General features: G+C 38.9%; 1 protein-coding gene across 1 annotated transcript in view; it reads left to right on the forward strand.

The window, feature by feature from the left end:
• ryr2b (ryanodine receptor 2b (cardiac)) overlaps positions 1-12,146 on the forward strand; it is a 102,842-nt gene that overhangs the window by 7,646 nt on the left and 83,050 nt on the right. The window contains exons 8-20 of the mRNA XM_036126063.1: positions 536-632; positions 728-802; positions 935-1,091; positions 1,309-1,470; positions 1,620-1,741; positions 3,351-3,534; positions 3,609-3,744; positions 3,889-3,984; positions 4,182-4,300; positions 5,806-5,939; positions 8,497-8,738; positions 11,213-11,405; positions 11,613-11,832. Of these exons, the coding sequence (XP_035981956.1) occupies positions 536-632; positions 728-802; positions 935-1,091; positions 1,309-1,470; positions 1,620-1,741; positions 3,351-3,534; positions 3,609-3,744; positions 3,889-3,984; positions 4,182-4,300; positions 5,806-5,939; positions 8,497-8,738; positions 11,213-11,405; positions 11,613-11,832 (1,937 nt within the window). The remainder of the gene's footprint in view (positions 1-535; positions 633-727; positions 803-934; positions 1,092-1,308; positions 1,471-1,619; positions 1,742-3,350; positions 3,535-3,608; positions 3,745-3,888; positions 3,985-4,181; positions 4,301-5,805; positions 5,940-8,496; positions 8,739-11,212; positions 11,406-11,612; positions 11,833-12,146) is intronic.

Below are 12,146 nucleotides of genomic sequence, written 5' to 3' on the forward strand. Positions count from 1 at the left end.
AATTTAACACACAATTCTTCATTCTGAGATTGGGCAGCAGCTACTTTAAAAAGGAGCATCAGTGGATTAACTGATATGAAGATATGCTCAGGGATTTCTTTGATCCCTTAAAGAGACCTCTGAATCTCTTTAGATGACTGTTGAATAACTTGTTAATCTTTACAACCAGAACTGTTGGAAATATTACCTTTCTGTTTTTGCTATTTTATGCCTGTGCAGAACAAATCCCCTTTTTTTAAAAAACTTCTGGATTTGCAACCAAATGTGATCCCTAGTTTTAAAAATGATTTTAAAAAGCTGATGGGAATTTATTGTCTTAAATGTAAGCGGTATATTAAACCCCGTTGGGTTTTATAAAGCACACAAAGGTTTCCAGATACATGAGATTTCCTTGTTTCTTCAATCTGTTGTCCTCATCTCAGAATCTTGAAAGACTGATTTTGGTCAGTTGGTTAATACGTAAAGCTAGAGCTTTGTTTACAATTACTTTCCAATACCCAGATGATGTAAAAGATCTTTTCCCCCCTTGTTCCAGGGTATTTAAAGGGAGGTGAAACACTGCGTCTGCTCCACAGCCATAGTGATGCTTGTCTGACTATTCCCTCTTCAGAGCAGGGAGAGGAGCTTCAAAGGTCCTTTAAAAACACTCCTTCTTATATTTGCTAGAGAAAAAAAACAAACAAACATTGTTTACCTGTTTGACCGTGCTTCTGTTTTCCTAATCTAGAGTAATGCATTATGAGATTGGATCAGTGTCTGGTCATGCACGGTCCCTCTGGAGGCTGGAAATTCTGCGTGTGGCGTAAGTGAACAGGAGATGTTTATGATGATCCCTTCACCTTTAACAGATAAATGTTTGCTTTGTTTGAGTTTTTTTTTTTTTTATTGAGATGCTTTGAGGAGATCGTGTCAATTCTTTAACAACATTTCCCAGGTGGAGTGGGAGGCATACGTGCTGGGGCGAGCCTTTTAGACTGTGCCACGTAACAACGGGACGGTACCTGGGTCTCACGGAGGAGAAAGGCTTGTACCTTGTAGATCGGGACGAGGCTGATATCCACACAACCTCCTTCTGCTTCAGATCATCAAAGGTCAGGATAATAATAAGAAACACACCGCATGTTTTTAATCGGTCTTATTGACTTTATAACCTTAAAGTCTCTGCAGCAGCCAGATGTCAAAACAGATGGTGTATGGCGTTAGAATGGTCTCACAAACTAGTGCATATAACTAAGTATTATGTCGATGACAAACAACGTTTTTTTATTTATTTTATGATTGATACAATAAAATAATATTTGCCGGCAGGAGAAACTCGATGTCGGCAAAAACACAAATACTGACGACATGGGAATCCCAGAAATCAAGTATGGAGACTCCATGTGTTATGTTCAGCATCTGGACTCAGGGCTCTGGTTATCCTATCAAGCTGCAGATGCCAAGTGCCGCTTGGGTGGAAGTCTGCGCAAGGTAAAACTTTAGATTCATTTCCTTTTACTTTCTCTGAACACAGTATTTCTTGATGCCCCCCCCCCCCATTAAAAAAACAAACAAACTTCACTTTTGAGTAAACCAGGACTTGAATGGTTTTGCAATGATTGCGAATGACGTGTTTTCAGGCTATCTTGCACAGCGAGGGTCACATGGACGATGGGCTGACACTGTCTCGCTCTCATCGAGAAGAATCTCACACTGCCAGACTCATCCGGAGTGCTGTCACTTTGTTTACTCACTTTATAAGGTACTTGATGTTTGGTCAAGACATTCAGTCGTCTGAGAATAGAGCACAGACAGAGCTACGCTTAGAGAGTCAGGGTTGCGGTTTACAGATTCAGTTGTTCATCAAGCAACCTGCAGCAGGTTTAGAAAAGAGTGCGCTTAGTGGATTAGCTTTGAGCATGATCATGTGGTATGGAGATGGACTCATGCTACTGCATTTTATTTCAGTCCAAAATATAACTGCACTATATCTTTGGAGAAACATTATCCTATTTTCTATCATATCTTCTGACCGTGTCGAAGTAAGTAAAAAATTATGAGCAAGATTCAGATTTCAGATTATGGAAGTTTCAGATTTGTGTCAGTATTTGGTTAGTATTCAATTGCCACACAAACAATACAAAAACATGCCCAGTTATGAACTTTAGTCTTAGACACCATTTAGATTTTATTTTGGTTTATATTGCATGAAATTCAAATGGCAATAAATGTGTGGAGGAAAAAAAAGCAATGCCTCTTGTTAAATCAGGATTGAGCTGTAAATAAAGAAATGTTTAAGAACATTTTGCTGCCTGACTTATACCAAATGCATTCACTTAAATAAAACTTGTCTGACTGTGTGAAGTAGGCTAAAACAAAACCAAAGAAAAGTCTAAAGTGAAGAAATTCAACAAGGGAAGAGACACCAAGTCATTGACTACACAAATGGAACCGTGGGGAACCATTGCCCTACTAAAATTACTCAAATACCCTTTAAAAAACTCATTCAGGAGGTCACAAAAGAAAATCCTAAGCGCTGCAAGTTTCACTTGCCTCAGTTAAGATCAGTGCAGAAAATTAATCAAGAAACTGAGGAAAAAGGGTTAATGAAAACAAGAACTTAACAAATCTGTCCGTACATTTACTAAAAAAAAAAAACATCTTGATGATCCTCAAGATTTTTGGGAAGATAATCTGTTGTCAAATGAAACAAACTTAGAATTTTTTTCAGTCAGGTGTCCTTGGCATGAAACTAACAAAGTGTTTAAAAAAAAAGATGAAGCCTACAGTAGAACACGGTAGTGGAAGTGTGATGGTCTTGGGCTCCTGTGACCTCCTCAAGATGATGAATTATTCACTTATCTGTGAATGATTCATTCAGGTGATGAAACCATGAATTCTCCTCTACCAGAAACACTTGAAGAAGAATGTCCAACCATCCATCTGTGACCTTAAACACCCCCCCCTTAATGGCTCTAAAAAACAAAATGAAGGTTTTAAGCAGCCTAGTTAAAGTCTGGACTCACACCCAATTAAGATGCAGTATCATGACCTTTTATGCTGGAAAACCCTCCAATGTGGCTGCATTAAAACAATTCTACTAAGGGTGGATTGACCTTCCTCCACAGAGATTTAAAAAACAAAGTTGAGTGCAAGTTATTGTAAATGCTTGATAGCATTTGTTTTCTCAAAAGCCATTAAACTCAATTTTTAGATTGTGGGGGATTACTTTTTGATTAAGGTCCAGGCTGGTTTGTTTGATCTGAAATGTTTAAATGTGACCTCAAAGCAAAAACATGCCACTGTGCCTACAGTACAAACTCTCGGTCCTAAGGATACAACCTTAAAAAGATGTTTTGCCTCTCCTTTAGGAAACTTGATGGTTTTGGTCACGAAGACAACCCCTCCTTAGTCAGCTTGCCAACGAAGACGGTAACATGCAGCCTCCAGGATCTCATCAAATACTTTCAGACTCCACTGGAGGGGCAAAGCCATGAAGACAAACAGAAAAAGACGACTGCTCTCAAGAAACGCCAGAACATGTTTAAGGAGGAGGTAGAAACGGTAGTGCTTGAATAATTTTTGCTGCTTTATTTGCTCATCACAGTAACCATCGCTGTTCTTCTCAGGGTGTGATAGACCTGGTCTTAGACTGCATTGATCATCTCCACCATTACAGCGGCGCTTCCTATTTTGCTGAGGCCGCTCAGCGTGACGCTGGGGAGCAGTGGGAGGCCGTTGTCAACCGGTTCTACGAGTTACTGGGTAAGAACGTAAAAACAGTAGTTCACATGCGGCTGGCCTATTGTTCACTTTCTCAAAGCCAACCACCAGTCTCACATTTCTTCTGCTCAGCATGCACTTATCTGTGAATAATTAATTCAGGCTGTCTGACTTTTCCCTTTTTAGCTGCTTTGATCCGGGGAAACCGTGTAAACTGTGCTCACTTCTCAAGCTCCGTGGACTGGCTGATAGGCAGACTGGACCATCTGGAAGCATCTTCTGGTTAGTTTGATTTGGGTGTTTTTGATACTGACAAGTTATTCAAATCAAAAACAACTTTATTGTTTTATACTTTTACGTAGTACTAATTTCCAGCTTAATACTCTTGTCTTCTGTACATGTTGTTGCTATTTGTTTCATATCAAATGGACTTAAAACAGCATGGCTGTTAAATATCGATGTTTCTTGCCGTTCACCAGGAGTCTTGGAAGTTCTGCACTGTGTTCTTGTAGAGAGTCCCGAGGCAATCAATGTCATTAAAGATGGACACATTCAGTCTATTATCTCTTTTCTGGAAAAGCATGGACACAACCACAAGGTAGAGAAACTTTGTTTTTTGTTGCCGTTGAATTTAAATCTTGAGAGCAACAGTGCAACTATTTTTCTAATAGTCCCAGGAAAAAAAAAAACAACAAAAAAAAAAAACATTGCCATGCCTTTGAAATCATGTTTTATTGCGGGAGAATAATTTCACACTGAAAAATATAATTCCAACCATTTAATTGGAATAAATTTATTCAGTTAGGGAGAAAAATCCCATATTACGATATGCAGTACCTTAGTTAGTGGGAACCTGAACAATTCCAGCAAAATGGATGTGACTGAAGCATTCTGTAATTTAATAATTTACTCGTTTAATCGGGATAGCGTAACTTCCTGTTTCCTGTAAATGTGGTACAATGGCCTTTTTCTCTTAGCTTCTGGCCACAAAGATGGACGATGACTACTGCCATGCAGAATGTGGAGAATGATAAGGGGGAAAAATGTTCTGCCAAACACTTTGTTATAGATCTGCCAAAAACCCTCAGCTTTTTGGAAACAAACACTTCAGGTGGGTTTGATGTAAAATAATGGATGTAGAAAAAGCATCTCATGCCCGCTGTTACGTAACGTATAATGTGGGCCTGTTTCTCTTTCAAAAGCCCTTTCTCTCTTAGCCTTAGACTTTATTGTCATCTAATTGCACATTCACAATTTACATTTGAGCAAAATTTCAATATATTTGTCATTTGTCAGGAATACAGCGGTAAAGCAAAAAAAATAAAAATTTTATATGTACAGAAAAGTTATGTGTAAGACCATATGAATAGTGCAATTATTTGCAGGTATGATGGTGCAGCTAGTACATAAACAGAAACTAGTAATAACAACTCTCCTCATGAACCTGGTTTTACATAGAAGTTACCTGAAAGCTGAAAATGCATAATCATTGGGTCTTTTAGCAGAATATTGATCTAAAACAAATCTGCCCAGAAATAGTTAAGGCATAAAATCAACCTTCTTCCCCTGCCATCATAGTATTCAGACCCAAATCCTAAAAAAAAAAAAAAAAAACCCACTGTGGGCTGATCTGGGGAGATTATAAGGAGCCAGGACTCAGGATAATCTAAAGGGAATGTGCAAAGCGAAATTATCTGAGTCCTCTCTCAGGGTTATCCTTTTTCGAGAAAAAGAGGGTTTTACAAAAGCATGAATGCCAAACTTTGTGGAATCACTGCTTTTATCAAAATAATTACTGAATCCACCCCCCCCCAATCACTGATTCAATTTCCTGAAATTAAAGGTTAGATTTGTCTAAAATGTTTGTGTTACTCATGCTGCTGCAGCAAAAGATTCTCTTTCATTTATTTATTTTACGCAATGACAGCAGCACTCTGTTTTTAGCTTGTTAAACGTGTTTCTAAAAGCTTTTGTGCTGTAATTTACCAAAGAACACAACGGAGGAGTAACACGTTTGAAAGCAGCCAATTGGTAATCTTTGGCCTGAATCCCATAAAGTCGTCGAGCTGTTGTTGCGTGAAGTGCTGACGGGCTGTGTTGCAGGTGCTGGAGGTGCTGTGCTCGCTGTGTGTGTGCCATGGTGTGGCGGTGCGCTCCAATCAGAACCTCATCTGTGACAGCCTGCTGCCAGACAGAGATTTGCTACTTCAAACGCGACTGACTAATCAGGTCACCAGGTACTCCAGAAGGTTTTTCCTTCAAATGAGACTTGATTTATTGGGGGGGGGGGGGGTGTTATTCATCTCAGAGTCCTTCCGTTGTCAATGTGTCCTTTGTTATTTAGCCAGGCTGGTCTGCACACAGACCAAGTTGAAGTTTTTTTCATTCACAACTCACAGAAATGACACAAAAGTGGATGTTTGCTGTAATAATTTGTCAGATAACTCTAAGGTTTGCTAAAAGTAACAGTTTGCAGTATTCAGTCTTTCTTTGTCTCAGTGAAACATTAAAGATAACCTTCCTTCCTTCACAGTGTTGTACTGTATTTAGCGTCTTCTTGGACTTTGCTGAAGATGACTATTCTTGGGGGCTATGGCCCACTTTTTTTTTTTTCTGAGAAGGTTACACCTGGGCTTTGCTTTTATGGAAATGTCATGTTAAATTTAATTTGTCTCCAAACCATCTCAAGAACAAGAGCAAGAAAAAAGATTTTGTCACATTCTGCTTTGCTAGAATACTCCTATATTGTTCCTAGTGTAAAAAAGTGCAAATCAATCCCAATTCAGTTAGTAACTGTGTTTAAAAATTGTGAGGTTGGTGACCCCCCCATAATTAAGTAGCCCTAGATCAGTCGTGTTACAGGTTAATCCTGACACTTATTCCAGTGGGACATCGGTGTAGAATTCGCTGCCTGAGGGTGGTATGAATCATCCAAGTTAATCTTTCGCCACTTTTTAATCAGTTTCATCATCTTTCATGTTCTTCTTCTTCTTCCTTTGAATTTTTCTTGGCTTGCTGTACCACTCGGATTTTAAAGGCAGTTTCCTTTTTGCCTTTTTCCCTTTGGGGTTCTGTGATGTTTTAGTTTTCCAATCCCTGCTTCCCTGAAAACGAGCAGGATCGTTTTAGTTTGATTTCTCTTTCTTAAGCTCTTTTTGTCTCTCAGAGTGCTTCTCTATCTCGTTTTTGCACCTCAAAGGTCTGTTCCCATGCTTTTCTTCTTTCTGCAATGATTCCTTGTTTTACTTGTTACTTACATTGCTTATTAAGATTTCCAATCACTCAGGTATTTAGCTGTTTTGTTCTGAAAACTGTTCATATAATCCTGAAGTGTGAGAATCTATCATGTTGTGACTTCATTTTAGATGATTCTTAATAACTCATAGCTTAATATACTGTTTGATTTATGAACATTAAAGAGAAACATTTCAACTCTATAAAAATACCGTCTTCATTAATTTAGAAATCTGAGGCGAGAGAACGCAGCAATGAAATGCTTATGAATTAATCAATTTATTCGTTTAAAGAAAACATATTGATGTTGACAGCAGTAAAGTTTTTATTCATCATGTAACTGCATTTTGAACCCCTGCATTTTTTTGTTGTTACACCGGAGAAAAAGAGACTTTGAAGATACAGTCGTGTACTGGAGAGCTTTAGCATCTCTGTGTGACCGACATAAACACATTGGGAGGCTTTTCACCAATCATATATTAAAAGAACTTCCACAAAGAAAATAATTAAATCATAGTTCCTGAGCTATTTTTCATAGACTCCAAATGAAATGAAATGAAATGAAATGAAATTGTTTTATCTGCTGCACATTCTTTATCCCTTTCCCCAAATTTTCCTGATTTCTAAATTGAAAAGATGCTCTGCTTTAAAAAAAAATGGCGCTGCTAGTTTACCCCCAGTTTGGGGAAACATGGACAATTTGTGGAGCAGAGATAACAGCTTCTCAGAACGCGGTTTAAAGCCATCAGAAGTTTATACTGACGGAAACCAGCGAGTAATAACGGGCAGAACAAGCATGTAAGAAAATGTATTTACGTAGCAGTACACAGCAGCCTCCCACTGTGGTTTGTTAAAAATGACTAACTAAAACAATATATTGTGTTCATTGGATCTGTTATTAGATGTTTTAGATGGAAGAAAAAAAATCTGCCTTTCTTATAACTTTGGGTGAGAGGCCTACAACAGAAATAGTTGAAAAAGATACAGTAAAGAAAACTTGTAATATCCCCTTATTTATTTGATAATAACACTTTCCATTTTCCAAGATACAATCTGATTTATCTCAGAATAGTAATTTAGTGATGGAATGAGGATTCCTGTGCAGGGGGGAAAATTGCAGATTGCAAATTGAAGCAGATGAGGGTTTAAAAAACTAGCTGTGCGAACTGAACCGTGCCATTTGCTGGATGTAAGGCTGGCTGTGACGGTAGACCAACAACAGGTACCGAAAGTTTAGTTTGGTCAGGGAATTGGTCATGATCAGGACTTTTAGATTATATATGTGGCAGTTTGGATCAGGATCTCCTTCACTAAAACTAAGGATGCGTTTGTTGGATGCTCTGGGTCACTAATAATGTTTCCCATTCTCTGAATATTTTTTCACTGAATGACATCTAACCATGGATTAGAGTTTTAGAGATATGGCAAAATGCTGCAGTATTACTTTTTTTTTTTTTTTTTTTTTTTTTTTACAAAGAAACATGTGCTAAAGGGATGCTCCCTAATTTTTTGATGTCTTTGCCCATTTTTTTTTTATCTTCCTCCACAACTCCACCACAGCATGAGACCAAACATCTTCCTGGCCATGGGAGAGGCCTCGGCTCAGCATCGGAGGTGGTACTACGAGTTGGTCATTGATCACGTCGATCCGTTTCTCACAGCTGAGCCGACACACCTGCGTGTTGGCTGGGCCTTCACCAAAGGCTACCTGCCCAGGCCTACAGGAGGAGAGGGATGGGGGGGCAATGGAGTAGGAGATGACCTCTACTCATTTGGCTTTGATGGGCTACACCTGTGGTCAGGTGAGGAGGAGATCAAACAAAATACACAAGTCTTTGTGGTGTATTTGTTGGGAACTGCATAACTTCAGAATAGCTCTGTAACCCCAGTTTAGTGCAGTAAAAATTTCTCTTGGCAGAATATGAAATTCTGATAATTTTAGTTTCCCCTTACAGTTTTATGACGTGTGCATCTCAGTAGACTAGGATGGCATTTGAAAGTTGATTTGGTAACACTTTATTTGAAGGGGTGTACATAACACTGACATTACACTGTCATAAACATGACATAACACCTGTTATGAACATAAATGACTCATTATAAATGTTTAGGACTGTTGTCATTAATTGTCATTTGGTAAATTATGACACTATTAAAGCAAAGTTGACATTGTTTAACATGTCTTTCTTATGACAAGCCCTTAACTTAACAAAACCCCAAGCCCTTAATTTAACCTAATCCCAAATCAAGCCCTAAATTTAACCTAATCCCAAGTGAAGCGCTAAACTTAACCTTGTCTCTGTTAATGTACAGTTGTCATAACAAAGACATTTTAAACAATGTCAACTTTGCTTTAATAGTGTCATGATTTACCAAATGACAACAGTCCTAAACATTCATAAAGAGTCATTTATGTTCATAACAGGTGTTATGTCATGTTTATGACAGTGTAATGTCAGTCTTATGTACACCCCATCAAATAAAGTGTTGATTTACTGCAGTGAATAAGTTAGCTTCGGGACAGAGATGTTCTCTTTTTGCTCTTAAAATTAAACTTCTCAGGATCAGGGATCTTGATTTCCTAATAACATGCTCAATTTTCTTTAATCTGCAAAATATTACTTTATACCCCTGAACATAAATAGAATGCTTTTCTCCTTCGTCCAAGTAAGTCAATTCTGACATTGTCTCTGGTTCATGAGTGACTTAACACCAGGAATGTGACAGAGCTAACTCAGGTCCTGTGTCCTGGCCTGAAGCACCGACTCCTGCTGTGGTCTAGTTTCCAAACTCTTGAATGCCCTTTGCTTTTTTGGCTAAAGTCTCAAGTATTCCAGGTGCTTGGGCTTTTTACTTTCTACCAGACTTTTTCCTTCCAGTCATTATGTTGGGATCCAGCACTCTATACCCACCATATGTGGTTTTACACCATTGTGGAGGTTGTTACTGTCTGTCTTCTTTGTCAGTGTGTAAGCCAGAAAAGGGTCATGAAATTAAGCAAATAAATTATTGATCTTTTGTAATATTCAAATTTTTGTAGACTTTGAATTTGCGTCTTTCTTTAGCTAGATAAAAAAAACTCCTCTAAAAAACTGTTAAAACATTTCACTGTTTTTAAATTAATCCACATAATATGATCTTTACTTTTTGAGTTAAATTACAGAAATAAATTACTTTTTATTGATATTTTATTTTATTGAGATCCGTACATCCATCCCCACTAATCCAAAATTGGGTTGCAGTGGTAACAGGTCAATAAGAGAACCCCAGCAAACCCCCTTCCCTATCAACATCCTCCCACTCTCTCTGGCGGACCCCAAGGTTTTAATAGGCCTGACAGGATGTAAAGTCCGACAGGGTCCAGGATGTCTGGACATGCCTGGTTGCATCCTGATCAGATGTCCAGATCTATGTCTTCTTACTCCATTCGATGTGGAGAAGCAGTGGCTTTACTTTGAGCTACCCAGAACTCTCCACCCTGTCTCTAAGGCCATCATCGTCGTCATCGTCGTCGTTGTCGTCGTCGTCGTCGTCGTCATCGTCGTAGTCATCATCTCCACCACCATTTACTGCCTTGCACATAAATCCAACAACAAAACACCACTCGGTTTGACAGCAGAAAGTCAATGCTTCCCGATCACACCCCTTCAGTTAGAGCCATTGTTGCCTACATGGGCATCAAAGTCCCCTAGGAGCACCACAGCTCCAGCTCCTTACCCACCAATGAGGGGACATTCCGTTCCCCTAATGCCAGATCAGGCCTGGTTCCCTGGTGCAGGCGAGGTTTGTGTCTTCTTGATGTCAGCCATGATTTAAGAATCATTGAATCATGGGGGTACACAAACCCTCAACCATGTGGTTCAGTCAACGGAGGGAGATAGGCGTATAATCCCGAAATACAGATGAGGGACAAATAAACAGAAAAATCATAACAAAAAGTAAAACACTTTACAAAATGGTAATTTTCGAATTACTGAATTCATCACGATAGGGAATCAGATGTGACTGGAATAAATTAGGATTCGCAGCGTGACTGTGAGGTTGATTCAGAAATCATATTTGCTAACGAATTGTTACTCAGTGAGAAATTAAAACTGTGGTATTGTACTCTTCATTGCAAATTTTACTTAATGCAAATAGCACATTAATAGTGTTACATCTTTGACATACTGACAACAACCTTTATCCCATATTCTGTCATTCTAAGCAGGATGAGAGAAATGCTAGAGTTAATTTTCTCATCTAGTAATCCCTTGTTCTCTCCTCACCTATTCAGGTTGTGTGGGTCGTAAAGTCAGTTCCCCCTTCCCTCACCTGCTGAAAGATAATGATGTAGTTAGTTGCTGTCTCGACCTCACGGTTCCATGCATCTCCTTCCGGGTCAACGGTCTGCCGGTGCAAGGCATGTTGGAGAACTTCAGCGCTAATGGACTTCTGCATCCTGTGGTCAGCTTCTCAGCTGGTGTCAGGTCAGCAGGCTCAAAAATCCTTTTAACTGATCTCCTTGCCTGCCTATTTGTTTAAGTTAAAGTTCTGTGTTTTCACTCAGCTTATTTTACCATTCTTCCATTATGTTGATGACAAATATTTAAAACCTACTTGTAATAAGACATAGATTTTTGCTTTTTTTTGGGAACCATAACAGCCTTTCTTTTAATCCTTTTCCTGAAAATCAGAGTTCGTTTTCTGTTTGGTGGAGGACACGGGGAGTTTCGCTTCCTGCCCCCACCAGGCTATGCTTCATGCTCTGAGGCACTTCTCCCAAAAGTCAAACTGAAGGTAGAGCTGTGTCAGAAATACATCTTGGACTGTGAAGAGGGGGAAAAAGAGCTGACTGGCCCCACTGTGCCAGTCACTCCAGTTACCTTCACTCCCACACCAGTAGACATAAGCAAGGTAACATTCAGCACCCACTAGCATATTTGTCTGTGTATATGTGGCCAAATGTGACACATTTTATATTAAATATAAAATATAAGAACATTTGCACCCAATTTGAATATGCAGACTGATTCTTGGTTTTAACAATGCGTTTGAGCAGTTTTTATTTTAGGTTGACAGATTGTACAGCATACAACCTTTGTATTTTTATTACTAAGATTTGGTTTCACCTCATCTACACTCCTGTGTCTTCATCCACAATGTCCTGGAACAGTTGTGGTTATGCCTGACCACTCATTTTATAAGGAAATATATAATGCATTACAATT

This window comes from Fundulus heteroclitus, chromosome 22, assembly GCF_011125445.2.
Source record: "Fundulus heteroclitus isolate FHET01 chromosome 22, MU-UCD_Fhet_4.1, whole genome shotgun sequence".
Lineage (NCBI taxonomy): Eukaryota > Metazoa > Chordata > Actinopteri > Cyprinodontiformes > Fundulidae > Fundulus > Fundulus heteroclitus.